General features: G+C 65.4%; 2 protein-coding genes across 5 annotated transcripts in view; one reads left to right on the forward strand and one right to left on the reverse strand.

Moving 5' to 3' along the window:
* The window catches only part of ZNRF3 (zinc and ring finger 3), a 30,622-nt gene extending 15,085 nt beyond the window's left edge, over positions 1-15,537 (forward strand). For 3 of the 4 annotated variants that reach the window (XM_053280315.1, XM_053280317.1, XM_053280314.1), the window contains exons 2-9: positions 1,568-1,693; positions 7,315-7,389; positions 7,577-7,708; positions 8,191-8,301; positions 9,579-9,746; positions 10,552-10,654; positions 11,034-12,770; positions 13,520-15,537. In XM_053280315.1, coding sequence (XP_053136290.1) covers positions 1,568-1,693; positions 7,315-7,389; positions 7,577-7,708; positions 8,191-8,301; positions 9,579-9,746; positions 10,552-10,654; positions 11,034-12,770; positions 13,520-13,557 — 2,490 coding nt within the window. In that variant the 3' untranslated portion in view covers positions 13,558-15,537. Of the gene's footprint in view, positions 1-877; positions 1,455-1,567; positions 1,694-7,314; positions 7,390-7,576; positions 7,709-8,190; positions 8,302-9,578; positions 9,747-10,551; positions 10,655-11,033; positions 12,771-13,519 lie in introns of those variants that run through there. The other variant, XM_053280316.1, reaches the window with a different exon arrangement.
* A 1,444-nt stretch (positions 15,538-16,981) lies between these two features.
* On the reverse strand, positions 16,982-17,815 carry LOC128338199 (uncharacterized). Its single transcript, XM_053280319.1, has one exon. It carries the CDS (start codon positions 17,499-17,501, stop codon positions 17,103-17,105), a length of 399 nt encoding a protein of 132 aa, XP_053136294.1. The 5' UTR covers positions 17,502-17,815; the 3' UTR covers positions 16,982-17,102.
* Between the last annotated feature and the right edge of the window lie 2,942 nt (positions 17,816-20,757).

Consider the following 20,757-nt stretch of genomic DNA (forward strand, 5'->3'; position numbering starts at 1 on the left):
CAAGCGCCAGCCCCCTCCGCTCCGGCCCTTCCAGAGCCATCGCAAGCGCCCCAGCGCATGGCTGACCCGGGGAGCTGCCGCCTCCGGAGATGGGCTGGGTTTCCGGCGGCAGCGGCGGCGGCGCGTGGGGCAAACGGCTCCCTTTCTGCCGGGGTCTCCGCGCCTCCTCCGGCATTCGCGATTGGCTAAGATCCCCTCATTGATCCTTTTTGCTTGCGCAGCAGACAGAGCCGCTATTGTGGCCCAAAGAGCGGGATTAGGAGCCGTCGGAAAACAATCTGTGGGGGAAAGGAGCTCTGGGCCTCCGCCAAGGACCAGCAGGCCCCAGTCGCTGGTGCCCAGTGGCGGAGGGTGGGGCAGGGCCAAGGGGGCTCGGCCATGCCGCAAGCTGCCATCTTGGGCCTCGAAGGGGGCCACGGGGCTGGCGAGGCCCTTGGGATGGGCCCCTTGCGCCTCTCTAGCGCACCAGCGTGGCGTAGTGGTGAGAGTGTCGGACTAGGACCGGGGAGACCTGCGTTGGGATCCCCGTTCAACCGTGGAACTCACTGGGTGACTCTGGGCCAGGCATGCATCTTTCAGTCTAACCTACCTCACAGGGTTGTTGTGAGGATAACAAAAATAAGCATGGACAGGGCTGGAGGGGGTGTGTGGGGCTGGGCACACATTTCCGGCGGGGGGGGGCTTTGCCTCGGCGACTGGGGCCACAGGGCCACCCTCTTGCAGCTCTGAGGCCCAAGGCTGGGAGGGAGGCTTGCTCCTTCCCTTCTCCTGCGCCTTGGGAGAGCTCGGGCTGTGGGCATCCCCAAGGCAGCTCTGGATCGTGGCCGGGTTGGCGGGGGTTTGTGTGTGTGTGTGTGTGTGTGTGTGTGTGCGTGTGCATTGACTAAGGGTGACTCTGCTTCCTGTGCGGGGCCCACTGACTGAGCCCCTGATCTCCCGGTGCTGAGCATGGCTCCCTCCTGCTGCTGGGATATCCCGGGGGTGTTTCCTCTTGACTGAATGTGGCAGCGGTCTGGGTGCATCTTCTCTGCAGAAAGCCGCGGTGTGCCCACCAAGTGACGCTGCCTGCGTGGGCAGGCCCCGCGGAGGGAGCCCAGAAGGCCCCCGGAGGGAGGGCAGAATGGTGCCCTGGGCAGTCCCTCCCGCCGGCACCCTGCCCCGGCACCTGGGCACAAACCCGGCTCGGATAGAAAAGGACCCCAAATGCCTCCTGGGATGGGCGTACTGAGGAAGTTGCCTTCTCCCGAGGAGTCAGCCCCTTGGCCCGTCGAGCGCACTGACTGGCAGGTTTCTGGCCGGAGTCTCTCCCAGCCCAGCCTGGAGATGCTGCCGACTGAGCCGGGGGCCTCCTGTGTGCAGAGCCGAGGCTCCCAGACCCGGAGGGGAAGGTTTCACGGCACGCCCCTGTCGGGGGCTGCCCGGCCATTCGGAGAAGAGGGGCTCTCCTCCCCGGGGTGCGTGCATGAGCGAGGCGGCCTCCTGGGCAGCAGCCCGTGGGCTTGGGCCGGGGTCTGCCTGCCTGCCTGCCTGCCTGCCTGACAGGGTCTTCTCTCCCCCCGCCCCTTAGATGCACCCGCTGGGCCTCTGCAACAGCCACGACGAAGAGGACCTGTATGAGTACGGCTGGGTCGGGGTGGTGAAGCTGGAGCAGCCCGGCCTGGAGCCCAGGCCCTGCCTCACCGTCCTGGGGAAGGTAAGCCGGCAGCGGGAGGGGGGCGGGGGGCTGTCTTGCTTGCCGGGGGGGGGGGGGCGGGTCTGGGACCCTGGCGGGACAAAGGGGGCCCAACAGATCTCTGGGGGAGCCTGCCGCCCTGGAGTCCTTCCTGCGGCCTGGGAGAGATCCGGCTGTGCGGCAGCCTGAGGGGGCCCAAGCAGCCTGGTGTGGACTGGCCTCCCTCTCAGGGGGAGCGTCGGGGCGCGGGAAGGAGCTCCTCCGGCTTCTGGGGCCGGAGGGCCGGCTTGGCCGGGGGGGGGGGGGCTCAGTGGGCCCCTGGGAGAGCAGCCTCTGCTGGGGGGGGGGGCGTTCTCTGTTTGCCTGCCTGGCCCCCTTGCCTTGGGGGTGTGGCCGCCACAGGCAGGCCTTGGAGGGCCGTATGCTGCCCGGAGGTCGGGGGCGCCTCTGAATGGGGCTGGACCTCCTTGGCAGGGACGGCTTCCCTGCCCTCACTCGAACACCGCCCCCGCCCCCAATCTCGGGGAGGGGGCCGCTGCTGCCGCCGCCGCCGCCGCCGCTGCTCCTTGGTTCTCAGGCCGGGAACCCACTGAGCCCGTTTCCATGGTCCCTGGGAAGCGCCTGCTGCCGGTGGCTTCAAAGGGACCCTCCCTCCCCCTGCTCTGCTCCCGGAACACTGGCAGCCTTAATGTGGGGAGGGAAAGGAGCCGAGGTGTGGGCCTGGCCTTCCCACGGACCCTCCAGGAGACGGCGGGGGCTCTTGGGAGCCGGGAGAGGCTGCTGCCGCCGCCGCCGCCGCCTCCTCCGGGGTGCTCAGGAGGGCTGCTGGCCCAGCTCCCCCCTCCGGACTCGGAGGCCCCGAAGGCCGGCTCTCCCTGGCCGGGCAGCAGAAAGGGCTTCTGGGTGCGGTGCTCCGCTCCCACTCAGCCGGCTGGGCTGCCACCGGGGTGGTGTCTCTCCCCACCCCGGGGTGCATGGGTGTCCCTGGACCCGGAGGGCAGCAGCCTCTGCCTGGCTCCGGGGTGAGGCAGGCGGCTGGGTTTCCGGGAGCGCCCTGCAGGAGGGCCGGGCAGCTGCCCCACAACAACGCCAAGGGGCAGCCGGGGGTCCTGTGAAGGGGGCCCCGCAGTGGGGCAGCTGGGCGGCCGCAGGGCAAAGGAGGCTCCGAGCCGGGCCGGGGGGGGGAGCGAGGCGAGGCGAGGCGCGTCGGGGCAGAAACCCCAGCGCCACGTAGGCACGGATGAGCTGGCGGTGACTAACCGGGGGGGGGGCGTGGCGTGGCGGATCGGAGCTCCATGGAAGCATCCCTGGGAGGCCGCTGGGAAAGGAGGTGGGTTCTGCCCTCGGGACCCTTCGGGGAAGGAGCCAAGCGGAAACGGGCCTCCGCACGGGCCTGGGGTGCAGCGCAGAGCGTGTTCCCCATCACCACCTCTGATAAACAGGTCCTTCCCAGAAGCTGCTTAAGATGCTCAGGCTTCCACTTAAATTTTAAATGGGTTTAAAAAAAAAAAAATTAAAGAAAACTTCTGCTGCATTTTAACTGTGTATGTAACAGCAACAAATATTTATATGCTGCTTTTCAACAAAAGTTTCCAAAGCGGTTTACGTAGAGATGTAATAAATAAATAAAACGGCTCCCTGTCCCCAAAAGGCTCACAGTCTGAAAAGAAACCCAAGGTAGACCACGGCAGTAGCAGCCACTGGAGGAGTGGTGTGCTGGGGCTGGATAGGGCCAGTTGCTCTCCCCCTGCTCAAGACAAGAGAATCGCCACTTTGAAAAGGTGCCTCTTTGCCCAGTGAGCTGCAGGGGTTATGGAAGTCAACTAGAGACACATCTGTTAGGCCGGGGTTGGGTCATGGAACTGCCATGAAGCTCAGTGCCCTGAGTGAACCTCCCGCCCTCCCAGCCTGTCTCTTGTCCTCCTCCTGATGGGTGGTATTATTCATAGGTAGACTGCTCCTGAAGCTGGAGGCCCCATGAGGCTGTCATGGCTGCTAGGCACGGAGCCCCTCTTCTTCATGAGGGATCTCAGCTGGGCTTTCCTTGGTTCTGCCCAGCAGCTCTTCTCCCACGCACCCCTTCTTGCTCCTCCCCACCTTCACGTCTTCCGGTTCCTGTCATCCCAATCCTATCAAATGCCAAAAGAGGGAGCAAGCTTCATGGCTCGGAGGCGGGGAGCTGCCCGGACACTGTTTGCCCAAGTGGCTCTCCAGACAATGGTTTCAGGCCTTTGGTGCAAACCTTGATGGTGCCTGGCCTGGACTCTGAGGGGTAGGGTCTGTCTTCGTTTTGCTGGTGGTCAGAAGAGAGCCAGGGGTGTTGCTTTGGCTGTGGCATCCGAGCTCTCTTTGTTGAATCCAAAGAGCCTCCCTTGGCTGGAGTTCTCCTGCTTCCTACTGCAAAGATTGCTAGCTGCCGCCGCAGCAGCCTGTAGCAATGAGTTCCAGAGGATAACTGTGTGTGGGGCACAATTTTTCCTTTGGCTTGCCCTGCACCTGCTGCCTGCCACTGGGGCCAGTGGGTGGAGCTTTCAGAGGGTCAGCCCAGCTGGATCAAGAGAGTGCAGGGAGAGGGGGCTTGCAGCAGGGTCCCCGGGAGTGTGGTGCAGAGCCGGGGAGGGGCAGGCCGGCGGGAGTGGCCCCCCAGGTCTGCATGGCCACTTGGCCGGCCAAGCAGCGCTGGCCACGCAAGGGGGCTCTGGGGGCCCTTGCCCTTCACAGCTGGGCTGGGATGCTGCCTGCGGGGCCCAGAAGGGCCCGTCCTCTTGTCTTGGCTGCCTGGTTCTGCTCGGGGCCCTCCCTGCTTCCACGGGCGGCTCTTGCGTCTGTCTTTGCACGGACGCCCCTCCTGCAAGGCGCTGCGCTGTCTGTGCAGAAGCCCATTGCTCCGAGGAGCCTCTGCACAAGGCCCCCTTTCCGTGGGAGCAGAGGCAGCCGGGAGGCCAGCTGGGAGCCTCGTGCAGGACGCTGCCCGTTGTGCGTGTCTGCAAGGAGCCCGGCTGGCTTCCCCCCCCCCCCCCCCGCCGGGGCTGGGCGCCAGGCAAAGAAGAGCCCGGCAGAAAAGGCGGCCCCTGGAGGCCCCAGAGGCCGGAGCGCAGCCGGCCAGGGCGGAAAGGGCTCGGCGGTCCTGGGCTGCCTCCGTGAGCCCAGCGGCCTCTCCGGGACCGGGACGGTTGGCTGGGAGGAGCTGCCTGCAGCCGCCGGCCTGCTGCTGGGAGCCGTTCTCCGAGCAACGGCTTGAACTGAAGCCGTCCTGCTGCTGCGGAATGGCTCCTTGGCAAGGGGAGGCCCCTAATTAGAGCGGGGAGGCTCTCCGGGCTGCTTTCTCTCTAAGCCGCCCCCCGAGGCCTTTGCGACTGGGCCGCTCTGCCTCTGCTTGTGTGGAGGGAAGTTTCCAGTCGGGCTGGGTCACCAGGACCCGGGTGGACCCGGCAGGCTGGCCGCCGAGTGGGGCTGGCCGAGTGGGGCTGGTGGGCCGAGTGGGGTGGCTGCTGCAGGAGTCCTCCGGCCAGGCCTCCCCCAGGGGGGGAAGGGAGCCCCTGGCCAGCTTGGGAGCCAGTTCCCAGGGCTGCAGGCGGGGCGGGGGGTCTTGCCGCCCCCGGAAAGCCAGGCTGTGAGGCCCAGTGAGGCCCTGGGCATCTGCAGGGTGGACCGAGGCCGGGAAGCGCCCCCTCCAAGAAGCCAAAGGGCCGAGGGCCTTGCCGGGCTGGCAGGTGCCATCCCAGATGCCTCCAGGGTTGCAAAAGCCTCCTGCTCCTGACTCACTCCCTGCCCACACCCCGGGGGTGGGGGGGCCTCTGTGCCTATCACTGGCCAGGCGGCATCTGGCCATGCTGTGCGCCCCCCCTACCCCCCCAGCCTCTGCAGTGTGGTGCTCCTTAGAGTCAGCGGGGGGGGCACTGCCCGGGGAGGGCCTGCTGGCGACCGAAGGCAGGAAGGAGGAGACTGGCCTTAAAATCAGGCGCCCTCCGAGGAGGAGGAGGAGGAGGAGACGCGGGTGGCACCCCTGCTGGCGACACCCCTGGCCGCCCTAGACCTCTGGGCCTCGGAGGCTCCTGGGCTCGGGGGGGCACCCTCTCTCCCGCGGAGGGTGCCCGTCACTCGGCAGACCTGGCCCCACCTTGCACGCGGGGAAGGGGTCCTGGGGCCTCTCTGTGTGTGTGTGTGTGCGCGCGCGTGTGCTTGCCCTCTCCGCTGGCATGCATGCAAGTTCTGTGCTTGCACGCCTGGCCCCCTGCTTGCCCCCCCCCCCCGCCCCCAGGAGCGAGGGGCCCGCCTGCTGGCCCCAGCTCCCTCCCTTCCTGGCAGGGCCGCCCTGGAGCCCTTTGCAAGGGGGGGGGAGGGGGGCTGTGAGTCAGCTGCAGAGAAGAGGGAACTTGGAAAGGCTGAAGGACTTTAATTACCGAGCGGGGAGGGGGGAGGGGGAGCTCTCTCCTCCCCCTCCTTGTGGTGGGGCAGGCAGCCACCTGTGCTCCCCCCCCACAGGTGCTGGGGCTGTGGGAGGCGGGGAGGGGGGAGGCTCCACTGCTGCTCCTGCCTCCTGCCTGGGCTCAGGCCTCAGCCTGCAAAGAGTGCAGCTTCAAAGCTCCTCGGAGGAGGGAGCAGCAGCAGAGGCAGCAGCAGCAGGAGGAAATGGAGCAGGGAGGGGGGAGCAGGGAGGGAGGGAGGGGGGGCCGGCCCCCTCCTCTGCATTCTGTGGTGTGTTTGTGGCTTCTCTGCTTTGATCTCCTGCCAGGGAAACCTGGAAGGTCAGGCCAAGCGGCTGCCAAACTCCGGAGAGCGGAGCGCTGCGGAATGCCGGAGTGGAGCTGCCACTCCGAGGGCCTGGCTGGGCCAGCCGGGCTTTGCCAGGAGTTCCCAGGCGCCCAGGGTGTGTGTGTGTGTGTGTGTGTGTGTGTGTGTGTGGTGAAGGCACTGAGAAGGGCTGGAAGCGCTGGGCGGGGGGGCATAAGCCTTGGCCAAGCTGATGCAGAGACCCCCCAAGGGTTGTGGGGAGCATGGCTGGGGGAGGGGGACGTGGGGGGCCCAACACTCAGCCTGGATTGCGCGGGGTTGGGGTGTGTGTGTGTGTGTGTGCGCGCACGTGTGCTCGCACACTTGCTTGCTTGCTTGGGTGCCCCTGAAGGGCTGCAGTCTGCCAGCAAGCAGGTGTGTTGGCCTGGCATGGGTGGGCCCGGCTGGCTCAGAGGGGCGAGGGTTAGCTGCGACCGCTCCCTTGCCTCCCAGGCAGGCAGGCAGGCAGGCAGGCAGGCAGGCAGGCATCGGGTCACTCCTCACTCCACAGAGCAAGGCTGCGCGGGGGTGGGGGTGCTGGTTGCTGCTCCTAAAGTGAGCGGGAGTGCCCTTGCACGCGTGCAGAGTGCCTTGGCCAGAGGCCCCAGGAGGCAGGGCCCCCCTCCTGGCCGAGGCTCGTCCAGTGCAAGGCTGCCCTCTGGTGGTCAGGCGGAGCCACTGCTGCCACCGCCGCTTCCAAAGCAGCTGGGCTGGGGGGCGGGCGGGGAAGGCGCCCGCTTCCTGCATCTCTTCTTCTTGGGTTGTCCTCTGCTGGGCCCGGAGGGGCTGCTGGTCACTCCTGCTACAAGGAAGGCGCCGTGACCAGGCAGTGACGTCTCCCCCTCTCTCCCCCCCCCCGCCTTTTGCAGGCCAAGCGGGCGGTGCAAAGAGGGGCCACAGCTGTCATCTTTGACGTGTCCGAAAACCCAGACGCCATCGATCAGGTAGGCAGCATGGGCTGCATCGGGGGCCGGGGGGGGGCGTCCCTCAGTCTTTCTGCAGCTGCTGCTGCCCCCCCCCCCCCCGGGAATGGCCAGAGCGGTGGGCCTGTGGGTGGAGAGGTTGGCCACAGATGCCGCCTCCTCTGCTGGCTCCGGGAGTCCTGACCGGGGCCCCTCTCTCCTCTCCCAGTTGAACCAGGGCCTGGAAGACCCGCTAAAGCGGCCGGTTGTGTACGTGAAAGGGGCCGACGCCGTCAAGCTGATGAACATCGTGAACAAGCAGAAGGTGGCCCGGGCCAGAATCCAGCACCGGCCCCCACCGGTAAGACCCCCAGGCAGGCGGGCTGCCGGGCTGCTTCCCAAGAGGGCCTGGAGAGCGGGGGGTCCAGCTGAGATGTCGGCGCCAGTCAGGAAGCTGCCATAGACTGAGTCAGACCCTTGGTCCATCTCGCTCAGGATTGTCTGCACAGACTGGCAGCGGCTTCTCCAGGGTGGCAGGCAGGAGTCTCTCTCAGCCCCATCCTGGAGATGCTGCCAGGGAGGGGAACTGGGACCTAGATGCTCTCCCCAGTTAGTTGTTTGACATATTTGTATACCACCCAAAGCACAAGGCTCCAAAACACAGGAAGCTGCCAATGCAGCTACAGCCCCCTCCCCAGATGGCCACTGTTTAGTCCAAGCCATTTGCTCCGTCCCTGACTGCTTGTCTGAATGTCACGCTGGTTTCAGTGAGGGGGGGAAACTGACTGGCCCGTGTCTCCCCACCCCCCGCCCCCCCACCCTCTCTCCAATGTCGCTCTGCAGCAACCCACGGAGTACTTCGACATGGGGATCTTCCTGGCCTTCTTTGTGGTGGTCTCTCTGGTGTGCCTCATCCTCCTCGTCAAGATCAAGCTGAAGCAGCGCCACAGCCAGGTAAGGAAGGGCTTCTCCAAAGAGGACCAGCCCCCCATCCGCTTTGGGAGAGCAGCCGTCTCCTCTGGCTGTGGAGCCCCACGGAGGGAGGGAGGGAGGGAGGGAGGGAGGGCCTGGAGCACCGGCCTCCGGAGGCAGGCGGCGCCATGGGGGGCTTGCGAGCTTAGGACGAAGGCGACTTCAGCAGAGGCATGAGGAAGGTCTGCAAAACGATGCACGGTGTGGGGAGAGAGAGAACTTCACCCCCCTCTCCCTCAAGACTTGATCGAGTCAAGTCCGGTTCGAATCCCCGCTGGCCTGTTTCGCAGACTATGGGAAATGCCTCGATCGGGCAGCAGCGATCTAGGAAGATGCTGAAAGGCGGCCTCGTCTCGCACTGCGTGGCGGGAGGAGGCCACGGTCAACCCCTCCTGGATTCTACCCAAGACAACCGCAGGGCTAGTCTGTGGGCGCCAGGAGTCGAATCCGACCCAACGGCACACACTTTACCTTGACAAGACTAGCACCAGGGGTCATCCCTGGAGCTGATGGCCAGGAAGAGTGAGACCAGCAAAAAAGGCAGCACTTCTTCGCACAGAGAACATCCCAGCCACGGGATGGCTTGAAGCGGGGACAAGCCCACGGAGGTCCGGTTCCTCCATGGCTAGTAGCCCGGATGTCTCGCGGCCCCTCGCAAGCTCCGAGGCAGGATGCCTCCGAATCCCAGCTGCAGGGGAGCCGCAGCCGGCGAGGGGGGCAGCCCTTCCTCCCCGGCTTGCGGGGCTTCCCAGAGGCATCGGGTGGTTCGCTGTGGAGAACAGGAGACGGGGCGAGGTGGGCCTCTGTGGGCCTGATCCAGCAGGGCTCTTCTCCAGTTCCGTGTGAGGCCTGTTCCTGTCCAGGCCTCGGTCTCTGCCCGGAGGGCCTGGTCCACAGCTCTTGCTCGCTCGGTGCGGTGGTGGGTCCTGGGCCCTTGGTACCCAGGCAGCTGATGCTTCCCGGGGCGGGGGGAGGCTCCCCCGACATTCACCCCACGTGGGGGAGCTGTTGGGGCTCTCCGGCCTGGGAGGCACGTCACTCTCAAGAGTGTACCTGCCCGGATGGAGTGTGGCTCCAGTTGGGGAGGGGATTGCCACTCATCCCCCCCTCCCGCTCCCCCCATGGGAGGAGATGGCGGCTGGCTTGGTGGCGTCTGGGGCAGCCCTGATGCTGAAGCCTGGCCTAGAGTGGGGCTGAGCAAAGGAGGCTCTGGCTGCCTGCCCCCTGCTTCAGGCAATGCCTTGCGGCTTCTGCTGCAGAACTCCATGAACCGGCTGGCCGTGCAGGCTCTGGAGAAGATGGAGACGCGCAAGTTCAAGTCCAAGCTGAAAGGGAGCTGCGAAGGCAGCTGTGGGGCCCTGGACACGCTCAGCGGCAGCTCCACCGCGGACTGCGCCATTTGCCTGGAGAAGTACCTGGACGGGGAGGTGAGAGGGGCCTGCTGCGTGGGCGGAGGGAGGGAGGGAGGGAGCCAGCCAGCCCGGCCCTTCCGGCTGACCCCATGGGGTGTGGCCACCAGCCCCCCTCCTGTGTTCCATGGGGACGTCCCAAGCGATGGGGCATCCCTCCGGGGGGCAGGCCTCCATCCCACTTGGCCTTGGCCAGCGAAACTGTGTCCTGGGTCGCCACTGCCCTGGAAAATCAGCGCAAGGGGTACGCCGGCATATGCTTCCGGATTAACTGGATACCACCCATAACAGGAACAAATAAGGGAAGTTACTAGGATAAGAACAGAGAGGGGTGGAGGGGTCGCCGGAATACATGGGGCATCCCCCAAGGAAACCTGGGCTGGAATCCTAAGCGTTCCCTGGTTTGCTGTCGGCGCTTGGATTGGCAGAAGCGCTTGGGCGGGAATCCGGGCACTCTGGGTTGGTCGAGGCTGGGCTCTGCTCTCCTCTGCAAGCCACAGGCCAGGAGGAGTGGCTGCTTGCTTGGCTGCCCCTGCCGCCCTCCTCCTCCTCCTCCTCCTCCTCCTCCTCCTCCTCCACCCCCAGTGGGTGGGGTTGCTGGCAGGCCCTTCTTTGGCCTTGCCCAGCCAAGCCCCCTGGCTGCTATGCAGGGAGGCCCACAGAGGCCGCGGCCGCCTGAGCGGCACACCTGGCCCTTGAGGAGGCAGCCCGCGGCTGAGGCGCTGGGGTGGGGCTGAGCTGGCCAGGGGGCCGTGCTGCCTGGGGGCGCCTGGAGCAGGGAGGTGCCCTCTCTGCAGCGCCTTCTCCCCCTTCCCCTCTGCAGGAGCTGCGCGTGATCCCTTGCGCCCACCGGTTCCACCGGAAGTGCGTGGACCCCTGGCTCTTGCAGCACCACACCTGCCCCCACTGCCGCCACAACATCATCGGTGAGTCTGGCTGCGGAATCCGTGGCCCCTGCTCCCTGCCTCCGTGGCCCGGGTCACGGGCAGTGTCCAGAGTGGAGAGGAGAGAGCCAGCCAGGCTGGCCCCCGTGTGGGGTGGGCAGGAGCAGGGCCGGATCGTGCCGCCAGCTGGGAGTTCTTGGGGGGGGGGGCCTCGGTGCCGCCGCACGGCAGAGTCCTGGCTCCCCCCTGCCTCCGGTCCAGGCAATCCGTGGCCAGCGTTCCCTTGTTTGGAACTGTATGTCAGCGGCCTGAAGGGGTCTTGGGCCAGGCGGGCTGTCCCGCGCATCCATAAGCCAGCCACGCAATGCTTCCCGGCCCTCGCTGGGCTTTCTGACGCGGCCTGTGTCCCTCCTCTGCACAGAGCAAAAGAAGGGTGTCCCCGGCCAGGGCTGTGAGGACGTGGCCAGCCAGTTGCGGGGCCGGCAGCAGCAGCAGCAGCAGCGGGTGATCCTGCCCCTCCATTACCCTGGCCGTGTGCACCGGGCCAGTCCGGTCACCGCGTACCCCACGCGGACCAGCATGGACCCCCACGGGAACCCCATCACCGTCCTGACGGTGGACCGACACGGGGAGGCCCCGGCCTTCCTGCGGAGCTACCCGCCCATCCACTTGGAGCACCAGTGCGGCGTGGAGCACCGGGCCTACCCCTTCCGGAGGCCCAAGCTGGGCGGGGGCCACTTCTCCAAGCCGGCTTGCTTCTCGCAGTACGAGACCATGTTCCAGCACTACTACTTCCAAGGCCTTAGCTACCCGGAGCAGGCGGGGCCTCTGCCGCCGGGCTCCCGTGCCTTCCCGCCTGTGGGCAGCAGCAGGCTCTTCCCCCCTCCCGTGGTCCACGTGGCACCGGCCTCCCGCCTGGAGAGTGGCAGTGCCTCCAGCTTCAGCTGCTATCACGGCCACCGCTCGGTCTGCAGCGGCTACCTGGGCGACTGCCCCGGGAGCGACAGCAGCAGCAGCAGCAGCGGTGGTGGCGGCGGCAGTGGCGGTGGTGGCGGCGGCGGCAGCTCGGCCCACTGCCACTGCTCCTCCAGCGACTCGATGGCGGACTGCACGGAGGTCAGCAACCAGGGCGTCTTTGGCAGCTGCTCCACTTTCCGGAGCTCCCTGAGCAGTGACTACGACCCCTACGTCTACCGCAGCAAAAGCCCCTGCCGGGCGGGCGAGGTGGGGGGGCCGGGTCGGGGGGCCGTGGCTCTCCTGGAGGGCCCTCCCGCTCCGAGCCTGCTGGGGGGCTGCGGTGGCGGTGGCGGCGGTGGCAGTGACGGCTTGCCTGTCTTGGCCACCTCCCCGGCAGCGGCAGGGGACCAGCTCTCGAACTGCAGCCTGGAGATGAACTACAGCAGCAGCTCCTCGTTGGAGCACAGGGAGGCTCCCCCCGGGCCTGCGGCCGCCGCTGCCGCCACCGAGGGGCCCGGCCTGGAGGCTCTTCCCGGAGAAGTTGCCCGGCCCTGCCCAGGGCCCCCCCGGGAGCCTGCCTGCGCCTGCTGCTTCGAGGCCTCCCGGGAGCCCTTGGGGAGGGCGTCGGAGTGCAGCGCCCTCCTCCTGGGGCCGCCCCTCTGGACAGGATGTGGCCCTGGCCGAGAGCCGCAGCGAAGTCCGGGCCTGTACAGTCTTCGGACCGAAGGGGGGGCGTGTGAGGCCCTGCCCTGCTGCTTCTATGAAGAGAAGCAGGTGGCCGGTGGGGGCCCCAGCCAGGCAGGCTGCTACGCGGAGGACTATGCTGTGAAAGTGCAGTACGTCTGCGCCGAGGAGTCCTTGCCGGGCTGCTGCCCCGCGGGGTGTGAGCTGGGCCAGCGCATCACCATCATTCCCGAGGACAGAGACTGCGAGCTAGCGCTGCCCGCCGACTGCCAGGGAGGGGGCGCTGGTGGTGGCGGCGGCGGCAGCAGCAGCAGCCCTTGGGAGGGGCGGTGTGAGAAAGCGGGCCCTGGCAGGCCCCGGCTGGCTCGAGGCGAGGCCCCGGCTGAGCACGGACGCCCGCGGGAGTGCTGCTACCAGCCGGTGGACTTCCTGCAGGAGGAGGCCCGGGGGCTCTTCTCCGGCCCCTCCGCCCAGAGCTGTCCGGAGGCAGCGGCAGCGCCAGGCACCCCAGGGACAGGTAAGCCCAGCAGCACTAGCAGGCAGACTCCGAGCAGTGCTTGGGGTGGGGGGGCTCTCCGCCCTGGGGTCCCCCAGGATCCTGAGCTAGATGGGCGCTTGGAGGCTGCCAGGGAGGGAACTATGTTGATAAAACCTCGATGCTCTTCCCAGAGTGGCGGCTCCATCCCCTGTTGAGGGGAATCTCTTGCAGCGCCTCACACTTCTAGTCTCCCATTCAGATGCAACCAGGGCGGACCCTGCTTAGCTAAGGGGACCAGTCCTGCTGGCTACCACCAGCCCTCCTCTCCGTAAGGCCATCTTCCCTCCTGCTGGAATGTCTACCACCAGAAGACAGACATCTTGGGGGCATATCTTGAGTCTATGGAAATGGCCCTCTGGAGACCCAGGGGCAGATGGGAACATAGGAAGCTGCCCTGTACCCTCCGAGTCAGACCCTTGGTCCACCGAGCTCAGGATTGTCTTCACAGACTGGCAGCGGCTTCTCCAAGGCGGCAGGCAGGAGTCTCTCCCACCCCTGTCTGGAGATGCTGCCCGGGAGGGGACTTGGAGCCTTCTGCACGTAAGCAGGCAGACGGGCTTCCCAGAGCGACCCCATCATCCCCTAAAGGGGAAGGTCTCCCAGTGCTCACCCACGTTGTCTCCCATCCACATGCAAACCAGAGCAGACCCTGCTTAGCGGAGGGGGCCACTCAAGCGCTTGCTGCCCCAAGACCAGCCCCCCCCCTGACGCTCCCTTCTGTCTTGCAGGTTGCCCTTCTCTGAGGAAAGGTCACGTGGGAGACTGAGCCGTGGGACTGCCTCTCTGCTCCGGCCGTTCCAGCTGCGGCCCACTCCAGAGAAAGGCCGCCGTGGCCGCCGCCGCCGCCGCCGTCCACAGGCTGGGGTGGGCGGGCTTGCAGGGGCCGGCCCTGGCCCCCAGCTGTTCTCCGGGGCACCCGAGTGGTCTTTCCCACCGCGGTGCCGCCTCTTGCTGCTGCTGCCGCCGCCGCAGGGCGCAAGCTCAGGCCGGGGCCCCAGCCGCCCTGTGGGCAGAGAGGGGCCTCCTGGGCAGCCCGTCCGGAAACCGCACCTTGAAGCAAAAGGAGTCCAAAGGGCCGCCACTCCGGGAAGGCAGCTGCCCGCCGGTGCCGCCAGGAGACCCGGGTATGTGCTTCCCAGCAGTGCCGGCGGGGGGGGGGGCTGGCCCTGGGAGGAGGAGGAGGCCCCCCCTGCCCTGGGGCCCCCGGGAGACCCGCCGTGGGGCCCTGATGCTCTGCATCCATGTGGAGGCGACTGGGGCCAGACCTCTGCACGTGACCTGTGCCCGCTGCGAGAGGGGCTGGGGGCCTATGCCTCCCGGGAGTCCCCTTGCCCGCTGCCTCCGGATTGGCCGGCCTGGCTGTCATTCAGGCCTCTGGGCAGGCAGAGGTCCCCCTCCCCCCCACCAGCTGCCTCTGTCACCATGGCTCTTATTCCGCCCCCCCCCCCCGAATGGCTAATCGTTTCCTGTGGAAACAACGGCTTCTGGCCACCGCAGCCCCGGCCACCTGGTGCCGGAAGACGCCCGTTCTGTGTGGCTGAGGCCACGGCGGGGCGCGGGTGCAGGGGGGGCACGCAGGCTGTGTCTGTGCCCCCCCCCGGGAGGGCCCTTGGCTCCATCGGCACCCCAGCTGCAGATCCTGGGGAGGGGGGTGGGGGTGGGGGGGGTGTGCTGAATGGATGTTGCCCGGTGCCTTGCCTTGCCCAGGGTGAGTGGCCTGGAAGGAAAGCATGGGTGGGGGGATGGAACTGGCTCTCCGCACGTGACTGAGAAGGTCATCAGGCAACCCCGGGAGTGGGATCGCTCATCTGCTCACGGTGCATGCTGGCCGAAGTCCACCCGGTGAAGCCCCATTGCGAGCTGCAGCACCTGCCAGGCTCCTGCCTGCGAGAGAGTAACGGGGGTGGGGTGTTTGGGCCTGTGCCCGGAGAGAAGGGCTCCCTGCAGTCGGGCCGCCTGCCTGTTTCCCCAAAGTGGCTCCCAGACTCCGGGCCTCCATGCGGCTGTCACTTCCGCATGTGCTGGGTGGCTAGTGGATGCCTGCCTGTTGCTAGTGCCCTTCAGGGCCGGGGTGGGGGCCAGGAGGCGCTTGAGTGGAGCAGCCGCCTTGTGGCCACCTGGAGGCTGTGGCTGAGAAGCCCCTGCCCGCCGGGGCCTGGCTCCCCGCTGTGGTCAGTAGGACCGTCTCTGTGTGGGCGAGTGTGAGAGAGAGATCCCGAAGGCCTTGCTGTTGAATCAACTCTTGCCATTTTGTTGGGCTCATGAGGCACTACTTTTTTAATGAAAAAAAAACCCTTTAAAAAAATAAAAGGAAACTCTTCTGTAGCACTTAAACAGTTTTGTATAAAATTTACTGTCAAGATTTGTAATCTGGCTAAAGGGCTCTTTCTCCTGCCATTTGTAATGTTTCTAAGGTTAGAAGACGACTTGTGTATATTCTGTATATGGATAGCAGCACATTTCATTTATGGAAAGATGTTCTCAGAATATTTATTTACTAATATATTTATCTTAAGCCATGTCCTATGTTGAGTGTGTGATGTTGTCTAAATAATAATAATAATAATAATAATAATAATAATAATGAAAAATCACTAACAGGAAACCCTGTAAATACACAGTAATTGCACACAAAGATTTTTCTATGTTTGCCGACCAAAAAGTGATTTTAGCGTCTCCGGTTCTGTAACAAAGTGTACAAACGTCTGTTTAAAAACAAAAAATACAGTTTTATGGTCTAACTTGACAGACGTCCTCCTTTTTGGGCTGGGGCTGAACTAAAATCTCTGGGGAATAAAATGCAGGAGAGGCAGTGGCCCTGTTCTCTGGGGCACCCTCTGCTTGGGATACAAGTGGAGATTGGCAGCCTTGGATGCTGTGTGTGGGGGGGGGGTCTTCCCCAGCTGCCCTCCCCCCCCCATGCTCAGACAGTGGGGCTCTCTGGACCCTGATAACAGCCCAGGAGCACCCGCCAGCCACGTCTTCGCCATCGTCACCACCTGGGTGCCTCCCTCTTTCCCTTCCCTTGGGGCAAGAGGAGGGGGGTGGATGAGTCCGTCTCCCTCTGGAGGGCCTTCAGCGGGGCTGTCCTCCCTGTCTGTCCATCCGTGCTCTGGCCTGGGCTGTGCCAGGGGAAAGCTGATGGTTGCGCCTTCTGGGGTCACCCCTCCTCTGGGATACCCAGGGAGCAATAAGAACTGGAGCCCTGCTGGATCAGGCCCCAAAAGGCTGATCTAGTCCAGCAGCCTGTTTTGCACAGTGGCCCACCAGATGCCTCCAAGAAGAGCTGGTCTGGTGGTAGCAAGGATGATTGGTCCTCTTTGCTAAGCAGGGTCTGTCCTGGTTGCATTTGAATGGGAGACTAGATGTGTGAGCACCGGAAGAGAGTCCCCTCAGGGGATGATGGGGCCACAGCTCAGTGAACGAGCACTTGCCGGCAGAAGGTGCCAAGTTCCTTCCCTGGCAGCATCTCCAAGAGAGGGCTGAGAGAGACTCCTGCCTGCAACCTGGGAGAAGCCGCTGCTGCCAGTCTGGGTGGACAATACTGGGCGAGATGGACTGAGGGTCTGACTCGGTATAAGGCAGCTTCCTAAGCCCACAGGCCAGAGGCGATGGGGGCTTGGCCTCTCTCCTGCTGCTGTGGCTCCCCAGCAACTGGCATGGAGAGGCATCGTGCCTCTAAGGCTGGAGGTGGCCCACAGCCACCAGACTAGTAGTCATGGGTGGGTCTGATCTCCATGAATTATTGTCTAAGCTCCGCAGGTCCTCCGAGAGCCTCTTCCTCTCCAGGGTGATGTGCCAGCCAGCCCCAGTCCCGGAGGGGGACTCCACGAGCCCAGATACCTGTAGAGGGAGGGGTGTGTGTGGCTGCACCCTAGGAAGGGCCCCGTGTTGCCCCTGTGAAGCACCCTGCCGACTGCTTGTGCCAGTGTTGAGCAGGACGTGTGACTCAAGGGGCCTGCTGCAGCCCACACCCCATACGAATCCGGCCAAGCCCGCCGCGCAAGGGCGTTTGAGCCCCGAGCTCGGCGACAGGGGGGCGTCCTTCGCTCGCGCCCTCCCTCCGTGGGCGGAGCCTCCCTGCGCTTGGCGTTCCCATTGGGGGAGCGCCCTGGACCTGGCAGCCCCTCCTCTTTCTGAGAGGGCGGGGGGGGGCGCGGCTCTTCCCTCCCTCCGCAACGGTTGTCGTCGGGGCCCGCCCGGCTGCTTGCCTGGAGGTACGCCCCGGTCCCGGCCAGGAAGTGGGCAGGCGCCGGTCGGTGGTGGAGCTGCTACGGCTGCTTTATTAGGCTCTCTCTCTCTCTCTTTCGCTCAGCCGGCCCCCCAGCGCCCGGGCGCGTCCCCATCGCCGCCCTCCTGCTGCGGCGGCGGCGGCTCTTCCTCCTGCGCGGCGGCGGCGGCGGCTTCTGTCCTTCTTCGCCGGCGCGCCGCCTCCTCCTCCTCCTGCTGGTCCTCGAGGGCCCAGACCCTGGCCACCGCTTCGGCCTCCCTCTCCCACAGCTGGGCGGCGCGGACATCTGCAGCCTCGGCGGCGGCGGCCGCCTCCTCCACCTCCTGCCAGGCGCGCTCCAGCTCCAGCTGCCGCTCCCGGCGCCGCTGCTCGGCTACCGCCTCGCGCCGCCGCCTCTTGCGCCGCCGCCGCCGCCTCCGCCGCTCTCGCTCCTCCGGCTCTTCGTCTTCTTCTTCCCGGGCCGCCCGGCCGCGCTTCATCGCCGCCGCCTGGACAAGACCGAGCGGGGCGAGGGCGGGCGGGCGAGCGAGAGTCCCCTCCCAGCCTCCCCGCAGAGAGCCGGGCGAGCGGGGCGCAACTCACGTCGGGGCCCCGCGAGCGAGCCGCGCCGGTCCCCTCTAGCGCCCACCCTGGGCCGCCCTCGGTGGTCTGTCTCTCGGGGCTGCCGCCGGTGGCCGCTCTGGCGCCCGCGGGCGGGCGGGCGGCGGGGTTGAAGCCAGGCAATGGCTGGCGGCGGCGAGCGAGCCCCGGCTGGGCGCCGCCGGTGATGAAGCGCCCTGCGTGCCGGCCGCGCTTTGTGACAAGGGCGCCCGTGTCCCGGCCCCTGGGCTCGCCGCGCAGTCAGTCGCCGGCCCGCAGGGCGCTTCGGGCCGCCGCCGGCTCGCTGGCTGAAGCCCCCCGCCTGGCCCCTCTGTCGGTGGCGAGAGAAGAGCCGGTCGCCCGGCCTGGCCGCGGGGGGGGGGGCGGGGGGCGCCTGCGCCGCGGGCTGCCTGCTTGGAGGAAGCGCAGCGGGCCTCCCTTGCAAGCCGAGCCCTCCCCGGGCGACCGCGCCGCCTCCTCTGCCTTCCCCTCCGCCGCTGCGTCTGGCCTTCACGCCCTCATCAGCACCCCCCCCCCCCGCCCCATGGAGGAAGGGGCGGCCCTGCTTCAGCCTCCCGACTCTCTGGAGCCACAGCAGCCCCGCTTCCGTGGCCCGGGCTGGCTGCCTGCAGGCTTCTTGGCTAACTGGTTCCTGGACTGCTGCTATGCCCTCCAGTCATCCCGGGGGGGGCACAATGGCCCAAGAAGAGGGGTGATGGTGGAGGTCGCCGCAAAGTAAAGGCTGGCAGCCGCAGGAGGAGGAGGAGGAGGAGGCAAAATAGAACCAGCTTGTGGGGGGCTTGTTGGTGCCCGGTAGTGGGCAATGAAGTACCAAAGAAAGGCCCTGGGGGGGGTCCAGCTGTGCAAATGGGTCCACATGAACTCTGTGTGTGAGTCACTTCCCCAGCCGATGAGGTGGCCCCAAGGGAAGGAGGCGGGGGGGGGGGTGTAGGTAGCAGTCCTTGCAAGGGGACTCCTAGACCAAAAAAAGGATCAATGCAAGAAGCAGCACTGAGTGTGTGTGTGTGAATTTAATGTTCTTGAGAAACTAAATTGCAATTATTTCAACTCTTCCCACCAGTAGAATGCTGCACACACCCACCCCAGCCTCTGTGGGGTGAGGCCCCTGGCCGCTCCTTCTCAAGGGTGCTTGTGATGAGCTGCATTCAGTCTCTCTCACGGGTCCTCCCAGGGTGGGACCCCCTGAAGCCACTATTCTCCAGCAGTGGCGCAATCCCAGGCTGCTGCCCCATAGGGAGTGGGGTTTGGGCCTGGGCCTCCATCCAGGAGCTGCTGCTGCTCTGTGCAGAGGGGTGAGTACAAGCAAACTCAGCCCTCTCTGGAAATGATGCTTGTGCGACAGTTCTTTTCTCAGTATCCCCCTTGACTGAGGGGAGACCTGGGTCACGCTGGTTCATGTTGCAGGTGGCCACTGCCAATTTGCTCACGGTGGTGGTGGCGTGGGTCCTGTGCCCAGCCAAGCGGTCTCCTCCCCGGGGAGAGTCTGAGTGAGGACGTCTGCCCTGGGCCTCCAGCACTTCACTGTAGAGAGGCGAGTTGCAAGAAACCTTCTGACATGACCTTGGCCTCTGCCCCAACTCTACTTCTGCCCCACCCTATGGGGCCCTCTGTGGGGTAAAGTCCCAGGGCGTGGGCACCAAGGCCACCTGCAGTCATCCGGGGGGGTGTTGCCACCACGGGTCCTCTGCTCAGCCCTTGGTGACTCCTCTATGGAGAAAGGGAGAAAGTCAATTAGTTAGATCCCGGTTCCAGAAGGGCTCACAACCAAAATAAATTTTCAGCCGCTACCTGCAACAGCCACTGGAAGGATTCTGTGCTGTGACTGGATAGGGATATTTACCTGAAATGCTGGTCCTTCCAGCTGAGGCAGGCCGATTCTCAGCACCACCAACAGCCTTGCCCCAATCCAGCAGAGATTCTGAAGGACGCGTTTGCTTAGAAAGTTCTGCTTTACAAGGCATTATCTTGTTTGCAGAAGCTTGGCTCGTATCTGACAATGGCTTGCCCAACTCCACCTGCCCAGAGTTAGCAGCTGAAGCAGGACCTCCTAAAAACCCTCTTTCCGTGCCTAACCGCGTGATTCTGACCAACCCAGGATGAGGGCCTTGCACACGGTTCTCCGGGCCAATCATTTGTATCAGAAATCGGTACTGCTCTGGGTCAGCTGCATGGTGGTTCTTCCCTCCCAGCTCAACGGCTTGTTTCCCCTTTCGGCATCCTTCCCCCCTGTCTGTTTCATACAGACAGCCACAGGGGGGTCTCCAGAACTGGGCTCTCCCCGCCCCATGAAAAGGAGACATGGGAGGGGGGGGCTGTGGCCTGCACATCCTGGTGAGTGCCTTGTCTGCTGAGGATAGGCCAGGAACAGATGGAGCTTTCTAAAGCACGTTCTGCGCCCCAGATTTGTTTTATGGGAGGGATTCTGAGGCAGGGAAAGTGGCTTTGGAGTCCTCAAAGGGCTGTGCCCAGAGCTCCCGGCAGGAGGCGCGTGTGTGTGTGTCTCTCTCTCCTGCTTGGCTGGGGACAGCGGTGGTTGCTTCCCATCGAGCGAGGCAGGCACTCTGCCCCTCTCGCCTGCCCTTCTGAGCAGTGGTGGGTCCAGGCTAAAGGAGCCCTCCCCAAGCTGGACTTGAACACCCAGCCAAGAAGCTGCAGTCCGCTTGAGCCAGGTGCTTTCTGCTGGGATTTCTTGCCAAAACTGCCGGTGCAGGCAAAGAGAGACGGCCGGTGAGAGATGCAATGTGGGGGCTTGAACAGAGCGAGGGAAAGTGCCCCCAGGGCAGGGCAGGGCAGGGCGGGTTGTTCCGGGCACCTGCTGCGCTCTGCACTTGCTGACTTCTTTAGGCAAATCCAGGCAGGCAGGCAAGAAGCCAGGCAGGACTTGGGCTGGGTGAGCAGCGCTCCAGCAGGGAGCCTCTGTTGTCCGTCTCGCCACACACCTCTCCTTTCTCTGTTTCCTGTGAGAGGTAGCTGGGCACACCCTCTCCGATCGCCACGCTGAGCTCATGTCACGGAGGAGCCACATGCCGCTTCTCCTGCCCAGTCGACCTGGTTCCAACAGTGCGTGGTGGAGTGACGCATTCAGCCCAACCCCAGAAGCCAGGAGGGGGAGCAGCAAACATCTCTCCTGTGGAA

The sequence above is a fragment of the Hemicordylus capensis genome, chromosome 15 (genome assembly GCF_027244095.1).
Source record: "Hemicordylus capensis ecotype Gifberg chromosome 15, rHemCap1.1.pri, whole genome shotgun sequence".
In the NCBI taxonomy this organism is placed as follows: Eukaryota; Metazoa; Chordata; class Lepidosauria; order Squamata; family Cordylidae; genus Hemicordylus; species Hemicordylus capensis.

What these genes read in the sequence shown, in the direction of transcription:
- LOC128338199 (XM_053280319.1), bottom strand. Translation starts at nt 17,501, where the DNA reads ATGAAGCGCGGCCGGGCGGCCCGGGAAGAAGAAGACGAAGAGCCGGAG.